The sequence below is a fragment of the Crocodylus siamensis genome, chromosome 1 (genome assembly GCF_052110815.1).
Source record: "Crocodylus siamensis isolate JL-2025a chromosome 1, ASM5211081v1, whole genome shotgun sequence".
NCBI lineage: Eukaryota > Metazoa > Chordata > Crocodylia > Crocodylidae > Crocodylus > Crocodylus siamensis.
In genome coordinates, this window is record NC_143395.1 from 46293811 (window position 1) to 46314760 (window position 20950).

A 20950-nucleotide genomic window follows, 5' to 3' on the forward strand; every position below is an offset into this window, starting at 1 on the left:
CGCGTGCCTCGGAGAGGACGGTGGGGGAGTGGCCTGAGGCAGCGCAACCCCAGCCTCTCCCCCATTGCTACCACAGAGCTGATGACTGGGCTCTGGAGCCCGGTGCAGCTGTTTGTAGCCAGGCTGGGCTCTGGGCAGCTGCAGCAAGCAGCGGGTAGGCTGCAAACAGCTCCACCAGGTTCCACAGCCCCAGTATCAGCTCCGTGCTGGCAGCAACTGCATGTGCACCTCAGAGCAGACAACGGGAGGGCTGTGCTGCCTCAGGCCCTATCCCCACCATCCGCTCCGAGGTGTGTGTGCACCCACCAGTATGGAGCTGATGCCCCTCGCAATTTTGTTTTTCAGGCATGCCAGCACTCCGGTGCCTTCCGAGGTAGACATTCTGGTTTTTTCAGCACTCCGGCCAAAAAACGTTGCCTACCCCTGGTTTACTGTAATACCTACCGAGGCAACATTGCCAGCTCGAATAGTTTCAATTTCATTTGTCAAGTAGTGCCAGGAAACCACACTCTTCATATTTATATGCGATTCATGCCAAAGGGTCAGTACATTCTGGAACTGTTGTTCAATTCTGAAACAAACAAAAAACACAAGATTAACATTAGGTTAGACAAGCTAACATAGAAAAGGGAGACAACAGCAAAACTATACATTGTTTCAACACAAACAAAGGAAACATCACTTCTACTCCGAACTCAAAAAAATGCTCCTCCTCTAAACAAAACATTATTTTAAAACATATTTACAGCTGTACACATTTAGCTGTTTTCACCTTACCTGTTTGCAGTATCTATTGCTTCTTTGTTGGGCGGAGGAACTGTAAAGCACACAGATGGAACCATGGCCTCATTACCACTTGGACTAATGACTTTCCATTTAGCACGATGGGAGTTGCTTGCTAATATGCATTCATCATCTTTGTAAATGGTTATCTAGTTTTAACAGAAAAGCAGAACTGTGTAACATGTAAGGCATTATAAACTACTCTTACAAAGGACCTTTGTAAGTGGTGTCACAAAGCAAGTCACACAACAGAAAAAAGAACTGCAATATAGAACACAGGCATTTGTTCTGTTTACTAGGCTGGAAGATATTTACGGTCTTGTGTTTTCCAGGAAAATGTAAGTAAATGAAACTTTAGCTGTCTTCTCACGGCTGTAATTGATTTTAGGAAATTCAAGGTTCTGACCTCAATTTGTCTGTAGTCACAGATGGCTTTAATTGGGATGGAAGTTTTGAGTGTACAGTCAGGATTCCTTGGCTTCAGTTGAATGATTGCCTTTGCTTTCCCCACAAGGCCTGCTACTGTGCTCTTGTACTGCAAGAGTTGTTCTTTTTCTTCCTAAATACCAATTAAGAAAAGAACAAAACCAGAAGTAGGGAGAACTCTGCTCTTCCTTCACACTTTTCTTTTTTTTATCATGTCTTTTAAAGAAACCAGTTCACACAAACAGAAATGACTTTATGAAGTCATCAGTTCCTTTCTTATCAAGTATTGAAAAATAAGTAAATAAATAAATAAGCATGTGTTTAGAAGTTATGAAAAGTATTCTGTAAACTAGAGCAAATGAATAAACTTTTTTAATTAGACAATGTAGAAATAAATGTTATTGCCACATGACGTTCCTTTTGTTGGCCACGTTTATATATAATTTTGTTTTTACATTAAGATATGCTTTACAAAAATCTTGTTTAACTGTAACTTAGGTTGACAAGATTCTTGAATTCTTACCATGGACTCCTGAACAAGATCTTCCAGTCTGTGCAGACTACTGGACCGATCACAACTGTACTTTCGGTGTATGGCATCTTTTAAATTCTTTAAGTAATCCATAGCCTCTTTTGCATCATTGAAAAACTAAGATGAGATATATATTGGTTAAACTAAAACAAGACTATATGATTTTGAAAGTGCTATTGAAAATGTTTATTAAAAAAAGCAGTAAATAGTGCTTAAGCTATTTTTACAGTAGATTAGAATGATTGAGGTTAAAAGTAATTTGTTCCTGCAGTTTAAAATGCCTGCCTTTGATCTCAGAGGCAAATACAAATTACGACATCACAGACTACTTCACATTCTACCAGAAAACAGATCAGGATCCCAAAATCTGGACTTCAGTTATTTACTGTTCATGTGAAACAAAGATTTTTGAATAGTGATTCTTGCTACTGCTGAAATTCACAACTATAACTTGCTTTTGAAATGTAATAAGACAAACATTAAAGCTGCATAAAGTAGCCTGCATGCTGATGTGAACAAAGTCTAGATTAGAGAAAATCTGCTTCTCCTGTAGTCATTTTTTATCCTGCCACACTTTTAGCTTCTCTCATTTCTTGGAGTCTTAGAACAGCAGAGACTTCCTATGCCTGAAGAAAGGTGACTATGGCCGAAAGCTTGCTAAGAACTGTTTTCTAACTACTCAGTTGGTCTAATAAAAGATATCGCATCTAACCAAAGAACTACCTGCTTCTCCTTTAGTCATTTAAATGGGTACAGATCAGATGTGGCTTTGAAGGCAATTTACATTGCCATTCTTCTTACTCTGTACTAGATAATAGACTTCCCAAAACACAGAACACACCATATACTTTAAACATAAAGGAAGAACAAATTGCAGTTAACTCAAACAAAGCAGTCCAGTTGCAACATACATTAATGATGAAATTCTCATTTACTGCTTTTGTAAGTGACTTTGTAAAAAAAATCGTATAGTCCTCCTTAGCTGTAGATTTTCCCCCTCAGTATTCTGCTCCAGTTTGTGTATCCCTGGCACACAAGCTAGATTCTATACTAGCCTGTAGAATAGCTGAGAAAATGGTAGTTGATGCCTACACAGTCAAATGGGTGGTAAATTGGCTCGATGGTCGCACCCAGAGAGTGGTGGTGGACAAGTCATTTTTGACCCAGAAGGATGTAGGCAGTAGAGTTTCCCAGGGCTCGGTCTTTGGGCCTGTGCTATTCAACATCTTTATCAGTGACTTGGAGGTGGGTGTGGAAAGCACGCTGTCCAAATTCGCTAATGACACAAAGATGTGGGGAGAAGTGGACACACTGGTGGGGCGGGACAGAATCCAACTAGATCTAGACAGGTTACAGAGGTGAGCAGATGAGAATAGAATGGAATTCAATGCAGACAAGTGCAACGTGCTGCATCTAGGGAGAAAGGACCTGCAACATACCTATAGGCTGGGGAGCACCCTTCTCAACAGCACAGTGGCTGAAAGGGATCTTGGAGTCACTGCTGACTCCAGGATGGACATTAGCCACCAGTGCAAGGAAACTGTCAGTAAGGCTAACTGCACCTTGTCGTGCATCTACAGATGCATCACAAGCAGGTCCAGGGAGGTGATGTTCCCCCTCTATGTGGCTCTGGTCAGGTTGCAGTTCAAGTACTGTGTCCAGTTCTGGGCACTACACTTCAAGAGGGATGTGCCTAACCTTGAGAGGGTCCAGAGGAGGGCCACTCACATGGTCAGGGGGCAGCAGGCCAGGCGCTACAAAGACAGACTAAAGATAGACTAAAGGGCCTGAATCTATTCAACCTCCACAAGAGAAGACTGAGAGGTGATCTGGTGGCCATCTATAAACTCACCAGGGGGACCAGCAGAAAATAGGTGAGGCTCTGTTCCCCCAGGCACCACCTGGGATAACAAGGAATAATGGCCACAAATTGATTGAGAGCAGGTTCAGGCTTGATATCAGGAGGCATTACTTTAATGTTAATGCTACCAGGCTCTGGAATGGGCTCCCAAGAGAGGTGGTGCTCTCTCCTACCTTGGGGGTCTTCAAGAGGAGGTTGGATAGATATCTGGCTGGGGTATTATGATCCCAGCACTCATTCCTGCCCAGGGCAGGGGGTTGGATTTGACGATCTGTTCAGGTCCCTTCCAACCCTAAAAACTATGAAACTATGAATTTATATCTCTAATACATATGTACATATATTCCTCCATAATATTTTAAATAATTTTAGCCATTATACAATGATGTCTCTTATACAAACAATGTTTGTACTAAATCTTATACCAACAGAAATTTTTGCTGCCTTATAGTTTAATTTCAGACCTCCTTTTGTGGGGAAAGTGCATCATATAAGACAGAAAACATGGTAATTAATAGTCCCAATTCATTTTTCCCCAAATATAATCATGCTTTAAGGTATTACCATTTTTTCTGGTTTACTTACTTACCTCAAAATATGCAGCATTTTCTCTCAAATGTTGTTCAACACAGTGGCAGAGCTGTAAAATCCAACTCCACTGTGTCTGCATTGCAGCTCTATAAGCCTTTAAGTAGAAAAAGGAGGTATTTTAGGAGAAAAAGCAGAAATTAAATATGCGCACAGGGAAAAAATAACAACATTATAAATATAAGCAAAGTTTCCTGCCATCGTTGCTCAAGAAAAAAAGAATGTTGAATTCAAAATAGCCAGAATTCTACAATCAAACATAAAATGCGACCCTAAATGGACACATAAAATGGACAGTAAATATACCCAAATCTCTAAATATGTACATGCATATATTTTTGCATAATATTTTAAATACATTTAGCCATTCTAGAATGATGTTTCTTATACAATGTTTATACTAAAGCTTATACAAATAGAACATTCTGCAACATTACCCAAACATTTGCCAGCAGAGGGTGCTCTAAACATTGTGAAGAGTATCAAAATGAATCAAAAATCTCATGCAAATCCCTCACCCCCACTGAAGTCAATGGAATCTTTCCACTGCTTGAGTAAACACTGGCTCAATCCATTAATGCGCAGCCATACACTATAGTTTTTCCAAAGTAATATGAAAACAAATATTATGAAATCCTATTTCCTGCACAGAAGGCAGGAATGTAAAACAATTTCAAACACGCAACTGTAGTATGTATCCTAAGAACTACCGGTTTCACACATGAACCTTTCACTTTAGGGTTTGTTTTAGTACTATAACTGTTTATTACTCTGATATGGAGTAATACATATGCTAGTAAAGCATGTAAATTTACATACAAATCCATCCATGGCCTGTTCAAAGGAAGGCAGGAAGTACATCTCTTCATTTACCTCCAATTTATAAGAGAATAAAACTAAAGAATCATCAAATCCAGGTATTCAGGTAATTTCCCAGAATGTTGGTAATTTCCTTGACTACTTAAGTTCATTCTACAACATAATAACAGTTTTTATTGTTTCTCCTGTATTACTACCTGACTGTTTATTCGACTTGAATATCTGCAGTGAAAATGATCTGACACTCTCTGTTGGAAACTTGTAAAGCTTCTATGGTAGCTACAACATTTTTTCATGTAAACAGATTACTTTCTACACAGTTTCAAGTCAAGATAAATCAAACTACTTTATTACAGGCCAATGTCCAAACACGTTCTTTAATTTACTGACAATAATGTCACAAAACTAAAACTTGAACCTTAAAAGGAAGCAATAGAATAAAATATCTGTGATTAGAACTGCTCTCAGGAGGACTTTTCCAATATAAAGGGAGAGGAAAAATAGAAAAAGCCATTTTATTCCTTCAGTTTGTACTAACATTAACATCAATGGAAGTTGCAAGATACAGCTGAATAGACCAATTTGGTAAATCTTAGCTTCAATGAGAGTTTTGCTTAAGTAAAACTTCCATAATACTCCAGAAATTGTTCACAGCTATATATAAATAATATCAGCATACATGAAGTGAAGCAGAGTTAAACCAGAGGCACAGAAAATCATTTTGTTTTTAAAAGAAAGAAAATCTCAAGAACTATTGTTAAATTAGGCTATGGTGTTCTGGTTTGTGTGCTGTATGTACTAACGTACCTCAATAGTTAGCCTTGCAGGATGATTTTCCAAGAGAAGCTGCTCTGCTATTTCCTGAACAGATTTAATAACTTCTTCTTTTTGATCAAGTTCTCTCATTAACTCCTTTTTCAAATCAAAAGAAATAAATATTTTAGAAATGTGTTGAATCACTTAAGGTATCTCATTTATTTCCTTTTGGATTATATTTGTAATGCTTACTGCGTGGTACTCCTTTTTTCGTGATATATTGGAGTTTCTATCGCTCCAGTCATAAGCAACCTCTTCCTCCTCCTTTTCATTCAGCCATATAAGCTCTCTAGTGGCACGGGACACAAAATTGTGAAGAGTATCAAGATGCCTTTCCTGATTTCTTGATGTGTTCTTAAAATAAATAAATAAATAAATTGTTCTAATTATCAGAATGACACAATTAGCAGTTGAACATGAAAGAGGTATAAAAATCTTACCAGGAGTTTTGCATACTGGCTCTCCAGTTTGTGCAATTTTTCAGCATAACTCAGTTTAAGAGGTGCAGTCATTTGGATCTGTGTAGCGTACATGAGGTCAAAAGACAATAACAAAAATGAGTTACGTTAAGAAATTATTCTCAGATAATACAAAGCTTCTGTTTTTCACTAAAGAAAGTTTTTGAACTCCAAGATATATAACCCATTATTGCCTTGTGAGTAATGCAATAAAAAAGTAGCCTTAGGAAATAAAAAATTCAGTACTGTACCTCACTGATTTTAGCTTCTTTAAGGCTAGATTCAAATTCTTCAATAGCTCTATGAACATTTTTGTGATTTTCTAAATGGCTTTCAACGCTTGGCAAATCTGAACCCCATTCTGCCCGATCGAGTTGCACCTTATAAAGAGAAGAATTAATAGAATAGAAAAGATAATCTTACACCGTCAGTAAGTAGACAAAATTGCTAGAGTTGGACTGAGAGCTTTTGCAGAAGGTCTTTTACCTGCATTTCATCTACCCAGTTCAAGAGGTCCTGGACAAATTTCATGTTGATTTCTTCTTCTGTTAAATTTTGACCAACAAAAGCTGATTTCATGAGAGGCTTTCGGATCTGCATCAGTTTGAGTGTTTGCAAGGTACCCGTGTCTACTCCCGGGGCATAACTTTGAATTAACCTTGGTGGAATGCCTGGCGTGTAAGCTGGAGTTATTGCTGGAGTCAATCTTGAAGTAAGACCTGAGGAGAGGCCTGATGTCAGACTGGAAGAAGTCAAAGTAGGTGTTAAACTCTGGGTTATTCCAGAGTTCAAATCAGGGGTTAAGTTTGGTGCAAATCCTGAGTTTAAACTTTGTGTTATTCCAGATATCATCAGCTTTGTCTGTTCTGTTGTCAGCATACGGCCCTTGCTGTATATTGAAGAACATTCCGTCCTTAAGGCCATAAGATCATCACGAAGTTTTGCAACCCTAAAAAGAAATTACATTTACTTCATAAAAAACCCAAATAATAACACTGAAGGTGTGTGAAAGCATTTTATGCTGAAGTGATCTACAGAATTATAATTTATCTTGTACCTATAAGGCATTCTAGTTGAACAAAAATTTACCCTATTTGTTCTTCAGTTTTATACTCACTATTACAACAGTTTCTACATAAGATTCATATTAGCACATTGATTTTATCTGGTAAAGATCTCTAATAATAACTTTGCATGTAACATGTTACCATATACATACATGCATGGCTAACGTGCATAGTTGGTATGGACACATTCTTGGCAATACCTCAGAAAGCCAACATGATACAGGCAGTGGCATGTATCAGATACACAACCAAGCTCAATTAGACAAACATAAATCTTGCATACAGGATACTACATGTTAGGGTGGATTAACTGGTTGTAGAGAGCTGTTTACAGCTCAGTACCAAAGCAGTTATCACATGCTTGACCCTCCCCTCCTCAGATCCAGAATTACACATGACAGACTCTGGGGTCCTGTCCTATTTTTTCCCATAAAATAACACTGTACAGCTATGATGTGTGTTTGTGATAACTGCTACTTGCCTGATCTTCTGCTTCTAAAGATATACCTCAGCTATTGCCATAAATCTTATCTCTACTGACACAAACCAAAATTGGCAAGTTTAAAAAGGTGACAAGTTTAAGATCAATAAAATAACGCTGTAGTTTTCAAAACTGGATGTGTAATAAAGTGAAATGCTGAAAAGGACTTAGATCAGTGACCTCATTTTCACTGATTATAACAAAATCAGTGGATACTCAAATGTCTGAAAATCTAGTGACTTTCATTTATGTACCCAATTAGTTGCTTAACACTAGGCCCACTTTGAAAACATCTTCTTCTTGGTTTTTTGTTTTTTGGGTTTTTTTGCTTTGTTTTGTTTTTTGGTGATGTCTTTTACTGGACCAGTTGTAGAGTTGGGAGAGACACTGGACAATCCTTTGGGCACAAAGGGGCACTTTGTACCCGGAAGCTGGTCTAACAAGATTCACTAACTATACTGTTGGTCCAATAAAAGACACCACAAAAAATCCTTGCTTTTCATATATTTCCTGGACAATCACAGATACAGTAACACTCTGGCCCTACTATGTAGATAACTGCATGTATTTCAAATGTAAAACTTACCTCTGAACAAGCTGATCTGCCTGATAATATCTTCCATCAATAAGAATTTGAGCATCAATCACTTGTTGGCGCAAAAGATTCTCACATTCAAGTAGGTACCCAGCTATCTCTGCTTCATTTTGGAACTGTAGCCCTGATTCTAATCGCTTGGTATCCTATGTATTTGAAGGATAAAAATGGCAATTAAATTCTGCATCCAAACAGAGGAGAAATACTCTGTAAGAAATCTGACTTTTCCTCTACAGTTTTTTTTTTTTACTCTTAAATAAGTTTAAAACAAGTACTTGATGGTAACCTGGAAAAAATACTTCTATGCAACATATCACATTCTTTTACAGAAATGTTAAACAAAAGGAAATAATATGGGAAAAGTTAGTAATGACGGAGTCAGATTAAATGCTATGAAATTAAAGTTTTAAAAACTGTAAAGATTTCAGTGCAAAAAGAAAAGCTCACAGCCACACCCAGAACAGAATCAATGACTGACTTACAGACTGCAGAGCGTTCCGAGCAAGTATCAGTTTGTCTTCACAGCCCAGGCTGTCCCGTTGAATTCTGTTTGCAATTTGCTGCAGCATTTCCAATCTAAAATACAAAAGAGCCTTTTGAAAAAAAAATATCAATGGTACCTGCTATACATGTGGAATAACAAAAGGGAAAAAGTTCTTGCATAAAAACACCAATATTATGCCAGCTTACCTAGATCCTTCTAAGGTACCATTGCTAAAGCTTATACAAGAATTAATCAGTGTTGGACCACAATTAACAGAAAGAAAATTCTCGTTGGAGTCAATGCTGGTTCTAGCACTAGTACTGTTGCTAAACAAGGAATCACTGCTATGGTAGCCGTAAGTACTGCTATTCATTTTTAACTAAAAGAACTGGCTCTTTACCCATTTATGTTTACTAAAAAAATTAAAAAGGTAAAACTGCAAAAATGTACAGCTTCCAGTAATGAAATCTCCCTACTGTCTTTTGAAACACCCAACATTCCTTGTCTAAATAGGCTCCAACATGCATATTCAGCACCCTGCAATTAATATTCCAATATGTCTTCAAAGGATTTTGCCTAGGGCTATGTATGCTTTTTTGGGTTTGGCTTTCCTGCCTTACATTAAAGCTCTACAAGTACAGACTAAGACAAGGGCAGCACTTGGAAGCAGACACACCAAATATTTGATTTAAGTATCACTCAATTTCAACAAACTAAAGGGGAAATTAAACTTTCCATAGCATACTATGGCCCCTTTCATTGAAAAGATATACTAAAAGAAACAAAGGGAGAGACTCTGCTCCCCATTGAGTTACTTCAGATTCAAGTAAGATGCCTTTCCTAATTTCAAATAAAGCTGTACCAACATAAAACTGGAGTAACACAGTAGTCAGTCAAGTTTTTACCTAGTTAAAGTAGGACTCATGTATATTTTACAACTCCACTATCATACATCCACTACATCTTAAATCATGTTTATTTTAATCGTAACAGCCTGTAATTCTGGAAACGACACTTTGATTTTTCCAGTTTTCAGAGCTGACAGCTCTCTACCGCAGTTCTGTACTGGGTGCCTTGAGATCCTTTTACAGGTGTTGCAAAGTGCCAAAAAATGTATTAGATATGAAAACATGATTCATAAGATAAACCCAGTGATTTCAAATAAGAATCCATGGTTTAAAAAAAAATCCTGAGCTGTTGTGCTCCTTCTAAGTTCTTTGCAACAGAACAATTTTTTGTGTGTGTGTAGTCAAAAAAAAAAAGTGAAAACTAAGACCTGGCATTTTCCAAGGGGCTGCCCTGAGTCTCAAAAAGTTAAGAACCACTGATTATTCTCTTTTGAACCCAGGACAAATATGGCAAAATCAACTTTTCTTTTAGTTTTCTACATAATTTGATTTTTAATTTTGCTTCTCATTTCTAACTACTTTTTTCTGGCCCTTCAGTCCACTTACAGCACACTACAGAACTGCATCCATGTTTCAGGACTGTTTCTTTAAGGATGTAAAGAGCCCAGACTGCCTCTGAAGAGGTTCAGTGAACTCATTCTGACAGTTTCAGCTCCTATAAGCCAGGCAAGCAGGAACACCAAGGTAGTCCTTTCCTCACCCACCTAATATTAATTTGGATCTCAGTCTCTGACCACTAGTTACCATATGTACTGATGTCTTCTTGGGATTTACCAGGCTAAGAGGCAGAGTTTTAACATTTTTTTATCTCCATGTATCACCCTACCCTCTCATTTTTGTCACAGTCAAATTCCATTTTGAAGGCTCAGGCTGAAGCAATCTATCTCTGTACCAGTGCAGCAACAGCAACATGCACGGGTGCACTAGTTTTCAGTTTAAGATGGAATAAACTACTGATTTCACATCTACCATTAATTTTATTACTAATTTCCAATGTTGCTCAGATTTATTCATTTTCCTCTTCATCATGCAGTGACTATCTAGCAACTCAACTGTTTTATGTTTATCATGTAAATGTAAATATATGTGGAGAACCATAGGTGGATGGATGTTTATGCTTATATGGACAAAAAAATTTAAAACATAATTACATAATTACATATACACTTATTTGCGATAAATACAGCCCAGCATTCTGTAGCTATAATTATGGCCCGATTTCATACCTTCCAAATGGGGGTGCTAGCTTTGCCCCTTGATGGTGAATCTGTCCTAACATGCAAGACCTTGCCTGTTGTGTTTCCACCACTGCCTTCCTTCTTGCTTCTCTACCTATTCAGTGCAGACATTCAACTCTATAGAAACCCCTCCAGCAAAAACTACAGTGAGGATACTCTGAATAAGCAGTCTCAGGCACCTTATCCTTGCTCGCTTGGCTGCCCCCATGATACTTCCTTCTATTAATAACAGCGGCCTTCAGGTCTTCTTTTGCCACTAGAACCTACCTCTTGCAGAGAAGTCAGTGTGGATGACTATGCAAACACTTCAATACTTTTAGCTTAAAATCTTAACAGGTTCTAGACCAAATAAATGGTCAGGCAAGTGGTCAGATAACACTTTTTTCTGTAATGGCTTTTGTTTGTACCAAAATTGTACATACAAAACAGAACTGTCCCAAGACAAGGTCCAGTGTGAAGAGAATCGAACAATCATGTTGGAAAAAATATCATGTCAAATACGGTGACCTATGATGGATTGCCTTCATGTGCTTTGCATGTTTAGATGCTTTAAATTCCTGAGAACATTATAGTTTTAATAGCGCAAAAATGAGATCTCAGACCATCTCATGTGAAATTACCCCAGCCTGTAGGCTGGAAATACACAGTCTATGCAGAATATGGCTTAACTCAAATCAAGTGGTGCATATGCCCTATCCTGGCCCTCTGCACAAGAAAGGAAAGAACATAATTAATGCTATATATGTGGTTAGGTGTTTTGCTGATTTGAGGTTTACATACTTATCCATTACAGATTGTGGACACCACTCCTACTATTTCATGGGGACCTAAAATAATAAGTCAATTAAAGACCTTCAAGCCCAAAACAGGGAAAAAAACCAAACAGTGAGAAATCTTCAATCTAAAACAACGATGTGAATTTTATCATGGAAAAGACATCAGCAAGTAACAACAGAAAGCAAAGCATCAGGGAAAAAAGCTCACTCCAATCACGCATTCACTAGCATACCTCTCTACTTCAGGTCGAAGGGTTTTCTCTCTTTCCAGCATACCAATAATTAGTTTTCCCCATTCTTTTTCTATGTCATTTGGATGGTAGCCTTGAGGGAGTTTGATGCGTCCAAATTCTATCCAGACCTTTAAAAAACATATAATCTCTGCTTAACATAAACCAAAAACTAGGAAATTTCAATGTGCTAATGTACAAGAAGCACAGCTTACCTCCAGCAGTTTATACAGACGTTTAATTTTGGATTTATCTATCTCCTTTGGTGGAATTTCTGTTTCTTTAAACTGTAGGTATTGATTATAAAGTGCCTAGGGAAAAATAAGTAAGGATTACTATCTACTTCCTGAAACAGCACCTTTTACTAGTATCAGACCACATTCTACTATGCATAATAGGTTTCAGTTCTTATACTGTTATCTTGAAGACTACCTTTACACAATCTGCTTGTCCTTGGTATATGCTAGCAAAGTATTTCTAGAATTTTGAGCAGAATAAAGACAGTATTTTCAAATGGTCTTCAACCTGGCCACCATCTGCCTGCAAGTGACTCCCCCTGTACTGATGTATTTGCGCAAAAGGATGATATTTACAGAGGCAAGGATTTCTTAGAGTAATATCCTTTATTGGACCAACTTCATAGATGGGAGAATTAGACAAGCTTCTGAATGTAAGACATTTTTCTTCAGGTCTCTACATAGAAGCTAGAACATTTTAATACCTTATTTGTTCCAGGCTCCTGACACATGCTGTTTTTAAAATCCAATTAATAGGTTCAGCCACACACTCAAGTCAGTTTAAGGTGTGATAATACAATAAGCAAGCCAAAGCTATTTCACAAACAAGGTGTGACAACTTCATGGCTAATTTATATTATGCCTTAAATTGAATGTACAACCAGTTGGGGCTGGTCTAAGCCAGATCCCAACACTCAGCTGAGTGTCAGGATCTAGCATGGAGCAACCCCAAGATCTGGGACACCACTGTCCCCTACCCAATTCATTTGGGCGCAGAGACAGTCCCTAGATCCTGGACCCCTGCCCAACCCTCAGAGGCAGATGTGTGACACAGTGAGCTTGACATCAGGGAACATCTCACCAACATCAGGCTCACTGGACCACAGACCTTTAAAAACCCTGTATGCAGCTGGGCTGTGCACATGGTATTCTGACATTCCTGGCACCCACAAACTCAGGGGTAAAGGAACATCTCCCTGATCCTGAGGTCTCCATGTACTAGGGATGTCAGAAAACCACGCATGCAGCCCAGCTGCACACACAGTTCTTTAGAGACCCGAGAAATGGGACCCCAAGATCAGGGAGAACCTCCTTAATCCCAGGGTCCCCATGCACCAAGACCAGTGAAGACCACACTTAACTCATCCAGGCTCATGGGGACTTCAGAATTCAGTTGTGGCAGCCAAGTCTCAGGATCCCCATGTTCTCGGACTGGTAAAAACCACAGGTGCCACCCAGCTTGGCATAACACTTTAGTTATCCCAGGACCAGTAAAACCATGTGTGCTGCCTGGCTGGACAGCACGTGCAGTCTGTATTCATCCCAGCATACAGGAGCCTGGAGATCGGGTGGCAGCAGCCTGATCCAGTCCCTATGCACTAGGACCATTAAAGCAACATGTGCCTCCCAGCTAGGCAGCACACCTGGTTTTCTCCCCATCCCAGTGCTTGGGGACCAGTGGAAGCCCAGTCTGATGCACCAGAACCACTAAAAACACATTTGCCACTCAGCTGAGCAGCATACATACTTTGTACTCATCCCAGGGTGCCTGTGTACTGCGGCTGATACAATCATGTGTGTTACGTAGCTGTGGCAGCCCAACCGTGGGGACCCGTGCTCTGAGACCTATAAAACAAGCACATGCCTCCTGGCTGGGGTTTTGACAATCAAATGATTGTTGGCTGGGGCTGGGGACTGGGCTGGGGCCAGTTCTAGATCCTAGTTCAGGCCCAGTCTCCAACTGACAATCAGTTGATTGTGGACACCTAGCTTTCAAGTTGCTAATACAGTGGGAGCCTAGGATCACGAGCCCAGACTCCACCTGGTCTTCCAAGTAAGGCACAACTGGACTACCATGCACCCTGCCTGGCAGTAGGTGCAACTGTTGAGATTGTGGACCAGATCTCATCACACCTTAGTATCAGTGCATAAGGGAACCACAAGATGATCAGAAAATCTCAAAAAAGTTGAATACATCTTTTAACGAAATATCTGAAGACCTATGAATAATTTTCACAGAGCCCAAGCATGTCACCCCAAACTTAGCACTAGTAACTCTACAGGTTCACCTTGAAATTAAGAACAGAAATCATGGAAATGCGTATCATCACTGATTCTTCACTTGACTCATTATCTTTCAAAAAAAGCAGGAATAACACATTTAGTTCATTATGCCAGGCCTCACCTTCAGTTCTACAGGATTGTTTGGAAAAGTTCTGTCAGACATTATCGTGACATGGTGCCTGATCCACTGGATGAGGTAGTTCACCATATTCTGGTATTCAACCCACTTAACTTCAACATCCTAGTAAAGCACATCACAATTAAGAGATGAGAAGAAAATAAACATACAGCTTCATAATTTTTGCTATTCATTTTGAAGCCTCACGATGCAAAATAAATTCCTATGCCTAGTAAAACAGCCCACCCCAGAGGGAAAGGGGGTGTGGCTTGGCCCCACAGGAGAAAGGGAGCATGGTATGGCGGGTGCGGGGGAAGAGGTCATGGCCAGGCCCCGACCTGGCCTTGCAGGGAGAGGGAGCGTGGCACTGGCTCCACAGGGGCAAAAGGGATGTGACTTGGCCCCGCTGGAGATGGGAAAAGGGACATGGCCTGGCCTCAAGCCAGCCCCATGGATGGTGGCAGGGAGGGTGGCATGGCCCAGCTGTGACCAACAGTGCAGGACTTCAGCATTTGGCAAGAGGTTGAGCACTCCTGCTGTAGGGGAGATGAGCAAATAAATCATCCTGGATATGCTCTTTCTTCCTCTACAACCATAACAGACAAGATACTTGGCTAGATAAACCTGTGGTATGACCCAGTATGGCATTTCTTATGTTCTTATACCCTTAAATCTCTAGTTATTGCCAACAAAAAAAGCTTTCTCCTGTGTTACTGCTGTAGTGAGACTGGTAGTAGCACGTGTGACAGCAATCTGTGGAGAACTTTGCTAATGCTACTGAGTTGGAACCGTGAAAATCAGAGGCAGGTCAAGGAAGCTGACATGCTCCGTGGGTGCTGCTCTCCTACTTACATTTGCACTGATGCCTTCACCGCCTTCTGGTACTTTGGGAAATGCGTCATAAAGTGATGACACATAAGTTATTACTGACTTCTCATCAGGTGAGGAGACATCAACATCTAAGAACATCACAGTATAGTTTTTTTATTATGCACACATGCACATTGTCACAAATAACTCTATAGTCCTCTGATGTTTTAAATTATATGCAACCTTGCTTGCAACAAAGTCTAAGAAATGGCTTACCTTCAGGATCCAGAAGTCTGGCGACACCAAGTTTTTCTGCTACATAAAAAGCGTGTTCTAAATTTGCAAGGTTGCTTTGAACAGCAACAGTATTCATGTCTATCAGGTCCGGCCTATATAAAAACAAACAAAAATAACAACAATTCATTGTCATTAATTACTTGTTTCAAAATGTTAAAATATTTATTCTACAGTGCAATCCTTTAAAAGGACAATTTAACATGCAGTATTATTTTTAAAAAATGTGTTTCAGGGTCTGATATTCTAATCACCTTTTAAAGTACATTAGGTAAACTACATTAAACTCCCATGTTTGTTTAGCATTAAAGAGACTTACTTCCGAGTAAGCTAAATCATATTAAGGACACTTTAATATGGAGTCAAATAGGTCCACAAAGAAACTTAATGCAGTTTAGCTAATTCCCCTTAGTTAATATGGATTAACTTTTTCTGAGTATCAATATGTAGGCAAGACTTTAGCTTCACTGTCTAGGTCAAGGCTGTCCAACTTCAGAGCCGCTGGGGGCTGCATAGTGCACAGGTCTCAAGCCCCAGGGTGCACACTATGCAGGCTGCATACCACAGGGACCACATGAGCTCCCTGGGACCCCTGCTGCATCCAGCCCCCCTGCACAAGCCCTCCACCACTAACAACATGCAAGTCCTCCTTTTACCACCGTGGCTTCTTTCACCAGTGCTGTGAAAGAAGCACAGGTCCCCCTCCCTCTCTGATGCACGAGTCTCCTCTCTGCTACCACCGCACTGGCAATCAGTCCTCCTGACGCTGCCCTGAGAGCAGGATGGCTATCAAACATGCTATCTTACCCCCTACTGCTGCCACATGAACTTCACCTCTCCCCCTCCCCACCAAGCCTACCTGCAGAGCCAGACACAGCATGGGCAAACTGGGCGGCTGCCAAGAGCCCATACTGAAAGGGGGCCTAAAAATGGTGATTTTTTTCCCATTGTCCAATTATTATTATCATCACTATCTCTGGCAAAGTGGGGGCCGATACTAAAAGTTCACCCACAGCCACCAGGAGTCTAGGTATGGTACTGCCTCCCTGCCAGTGCTGCTGCATGGGAAGCAAGCATACCAGTCTCCCACTATGCTGTCCTCCCCCAGAGACTCTGGCCACCACTGTCACAGGAACTGAAGTAATGGTAGCAGCAGCAGTCAGACAAGAGGCCAGGGGCTGCGTGTTTCATAGATTTCATAGACATTAGGACTGGAAGGGACCTCGGAAGATCATCGAGTCCAGTCCCCCACCCAAAGGGCAGGAAATCAGCTGGGGTAATAGGATCCCAGCAAGACAAGCATCCAATTTGCTCTTGAAGGTGTTCAATGTAGGTGTTTGAACCACCTCCATTGGCAGGCTGTTCCAGAACTTGGGGGCTCGGACAGTAAGGAAATTCTTCCTTACGTCCAGCCTGAAACAGTCTTGTAATAGTTTATGACCATTTGACCTCATCATCCCTTCCGGCTCTCTGGTGAACAGACATTGCCCCAGATCCTGGTGGTCACTCCTGATAAACTTATAGGTGGTCATCAGATCACCCCTGAGCCTGTCATCAGCTCTCAGCCTGTCATCGTAAGGTTTGTTTTCCTGACCTCTGATCATGTGTCCAGCTCTTCTCTGGACTCTCTCAAGCTGCTCCACATCCTTTTTGAATTGTGGGGCCCAAAACTGGACGCAGTACTCCAGCTGCAGCCTCACCAAGGCCGAGTACAAGGGGAGAATGACATCCCAGGATTTGCTTGAGAAGCATCTATGGATGCAAGCCAGCGTTTTGCTTGCTTTACTAGCCACAGCATCGCACTGAAGGCTCATGATCAGCTTGTGGTCAATGATGACCCCCAAGTCTCTTTCTTCCATAGTGCTAACCAGCATAGCACTGCCAAGCCTATAAGGATGCTGCAGGTTTTTCTTCCCAAGGTGGAGAACCTTGCATTTTTCAGTGTTAAATACCATCAGGTTCTCATCCACCCATTTGCTGAGCCTATCCAGGTCAGCCTGGATCACCCGCCTATCTTCTGGCGTGGATACTTTGCCCCAAAGTTTGGTGTCAACGGCAAACTTGGCCAGTCCGCTTCTGACTCCAATGCCCACATCATTAATGAAGATGTTGAACAATATGGGTCCAAGGACAGAGCCTTGGGGGACCCCACTGGTCACAGGACACCATGATGACTCCATCAATTACTACCTTCTGGGTACAACCATGGAGCCAATTTTCCAGCCAGTGGATCGTGGTAGACCCAAGGCCACAATTGGCCAGTTTCTCCAAGAGGTGATCATGGGATACCAGATCAAAGGCTTTTTTGAAGTCAAGATATATGACATCAATCTCTCCTCCCTTGTCCAGCTGATAGGTCACCTGGTTGTAGAAGGAAATGAGATTGGTCAAGCAAGACCTACCCGCAATAAACCTGTGCTGGCTATCCCTCAGGATATTGGTGGCGGCCAGTCCATTAAGGATGGCCTCTTTAATAAACTTTTCTAAGATCTTCCCCGGGATAGAAGTCAGGCTGATGGGCCTATAGTTAGCCAGATCCACTTTCCTCCCTTTCTTGAAGATAGGCACCACATTGGCCGTCTTCCAGTCTTCGGGCACTACATCAGAGCGCCAGGAGTTTTCAAAGATCTGTGCCAGAGGCTGGATTATGATGCTCGCCAGCTCCTTGAGTATCCTGGGGTATAGATTGTCAGGGCCAGCTGACTTGAAGGTATCCAGCTTCTTAAGATGTTCCTTCATGAGGTCAGCATTAATGGAGAGCAGGGGGCTGGACTCGATGATCTCCCGAGGTCCCTTCCAGCCCTAATGTCTATGAAAATCTATGAAATCTCCCTCACCTGGACCACCCTGTCCCGTGGTGGGCACAGGTATCCCATGGGACTGATGAAAGACTGATGCAAAGTACCCATTTAATAGGTTGTTGTCTGGTTCAGCAGGGGTCCAACGTTGCCCTTGCTTTTCCTCTGGCTCCCCACGTACCTGAAAAAGGACTTTTTATTGCCTTAATGCTTGAAGCTAGTTGGAGTTCAATTGCAGCCTTGGCTTTCCTGGTTTGCTCCCTGAAGGACCAGACCAGTGCAGAATAATCCTCCGTGGAGGTGAATCCCCTCTTCCATCCTTTGTAGGCCTTTCTTTTTAGCCTCAGGAGGTCTGCTAGATCCCTGGAGAGCCAGGGGGCTGCTGCCTTTCCTCCAAGATGGAATAGAATTAGCTTGTGCATTGATGATTGCTCCCTTGAGGAGCAACCACTCTTCTTGAACTTCCCCTCTCCCTGGGGTTGTGGTCCCTTAGGGCCTCACTGGCAAGCCTCCTGAGCTTGTCAAAGTCAGCTTCCCTGAAGTCAAGGACTTCCATGTTGCTAACTGACTTGCCAGTTTTACAGCGGATGGCGAAGGTGATCAGCTCATGGTCGCTGTTACCCAGCTTCCCATCGATCACTAGGTCGCCGATTAGGTCATCCCCTGTAGCCAGTACCAGGTCAAGCAGTGGTAACCTCTTGCAGGCTGCATGCGGCCCAGGGGCCACCAGTTGAACAGCCTGTCCTATATCTTTGTGCCTTCCTTCATGGATCATTCAATCTCGGACACCTGGACCAACATTCCTGTTCATCAGTGTAACACTGTCTCTTTGCTCATACTTCTCCTGTAAATAAATATATTTTTTTTTTATAATGCCTTTGAAAACAAACTCCTGCCAACATCGCTACCTCAAAATGTCATGCCTTAAACTTCTAAGTAAGCATTAAACTCTAGGCTTTCTACATGTTTTCTGTCTGGCTCTCAGGCTGTCAACTCTTCAGCAAACCAGTTATCTTAATTTGTACCTGGTACAGAATTAAGAATATACTTAAGCTTTAGCAAATAAGAAAATAACTGTCAAAAGGTGTTAAAAATCAACAGCTCTTACTGAAGTCAGCTGGAGTTGGAGGTTCTGAAAACCAGGTTTTAACAAAGCTTGAAACAATCCCCAAAACAGAAGAAAGGAAAAAAGCAGTACAAAAAGAGACTCTATGTCTTTGTCACAGATGCATCAGCTGGAACTCAGTAGTGTGGTGTCAATAAACTGGTGGTGCCACTGATGGCATGAGAGGTCTAACATTAAAACAGTACTTGCTAACTTTTAAAACATGTGAAACGTTTACTTGTTTTCAAACCCAGGTCCTTATAGGTAACATTAGGTGAATGTCAGCCAGCATTAGGAAGTGGGTAACTCCAGCAATCTATTCTTATATTTGTCAGAAATGTAAAATGTCTTCCTGGTGGAAATGGTTTATTTTCATACAGTTTCCCAGAGCAAAATTTGAAAGTGTTTGCAACAGAAACAGGTCAAACTAACACTTCAAACTGATTTACTTTTTTTCAAAGCCACTAAAAACACAAGCTCTTTCAGCATGCCAGTTTTTAAAGCTGTAAAATTCACTACATTCAATGTGACCATAGTGGAGAATTTATTAAAAATATATTACAAATGGAATAAAATTCTTTCAGCCATTTCGAATTGAAGTTTTCCTTGTGTTGTCTAGAGAATTAATCAGTAAGACTTTTAAAACAGTAACATTTTCTTAAAAGAAACATTTAAGTACCACAATATTTTTCTAACACTGTTGTGCTCTCCATAGACATCAATGGGAGTTTTCAGCAATCTTTTCTTACTGCAACAGAATTTGTTATCAAATTGACAACACTGACTTTTACTTGTCATGCCTTTGTGTCACTAAAGGTAAAAGGCATTTTTTTTCATTGTAATTATATTAAAAAGAAATAATAATTTAAAAAAATAGTATGACCCTGCTTCTGCTCCAGTTAAAGTAACTGCTGGAAAAGAAGCGTAATGTGCCATTACATCAGTGTCACAGTAGTACATACTGGGTGTGCCTATGTGTTCATTAATGCACCTTAGATACTTTGCATTTAGTTTAGTACTTCCTTAATAAAATACTAAACTAAATGCACAGTACGTAAAGTTACTGTGCAGTACCACTGGCCCATGGTTAGTGATGCTTACTGTGCATTAGCCTAACAACACTGTGCAGCAGACTATTAGCACGATTTTTGCTGTGATACACTACTGCATAGTGTTATTAGACTATCGCACAGTAAGCATCTCATGTAGACATGCCCACTGTAGATTAATAGAGATTTCCTTTATTGCATACAGTAGATAGAGAACAAAAAACTTCTGTATAAATATATGCTGTGCCTCCCATTCTGTTTTTCTTCAGTTCATTTCACACTTGCTGGTAAGAACAGCAACGAGTGATATATGATGCCTATTCATACGCCAACTCCCAAAACAAGAAAGAACAAGTTATTGGAAGAACCTTTTCTTTCTTCAGAAAAATAAGCAATAAATAGTTTTGATGATAC

The 20950-nt window shown here is 40.6% G+C and overlaps 1 protein-coding gene across 22 annotated transcripts in view; it reads right to left on the reverse strand.

Annotated features, from left to right (window-relative positions):
• Nucleotides 1-20950, reverse strand: part of DST (dystonin) — a 486590-nt gene that overhangs the window by 209888 nt on the left and 255752 nt on the right. For 21 of the 22 annotated variants that reach the window (XM_090034292.1, XM_090034349.1, XM_090034342.1 and 18 more), the window contains 17 exons: nt 15567-15679; nt 15333-15439; nt 14484-14603; nt 12278-12373; nt 12066-12193; nt 8909-9002; nt 8418-8572; nt 6770-7232; nt 6535-6663; nt 6266-6343; nt 6018-6179; nt 5817-5921; nt 4192-4287; nt 1733-1858; nt 1190-1342; nt 778-932; nt 445-571 (listed from right to left, as the gene is read on the reverse strand). In XM_090034292.1, the coding sequence (XP_089890418.1) occupies nt 445-571; nt 778-932; nt 1190-1342; nt 1733-1858; nt 4192-4287; nt 5817-5921; nt 6018-6179; nt 6266-6343; nt 6535-6663; nt 6770-7232; nt 8418-8572; nt 8909-9002; nt 12066-12193; nt 12278-12373; nt 14484-14603; nt 15333-15439; nt 15567-15679 (2407 nt within the window). Of the gene's footprint in view, nt 1-444; nt 572-777; nt 933-1189; nt 1343-1732; nt 1859-4191; nt 4288-5816; nt 5922-6017; nt 6180-6265; nt 6344-6534; nt 6664-6769; nt 7233-8417; nt 8573-8908; nt 9003-9116; nt 9391-12065; nt 12194-12277; nt 12374-14483; nt 14604-15332; nt 15440-15566; nt 15680-20950 lie in introns of those variants that run through there. The other variant, XM_090034300.1, reaches the window with a different exon arrangement.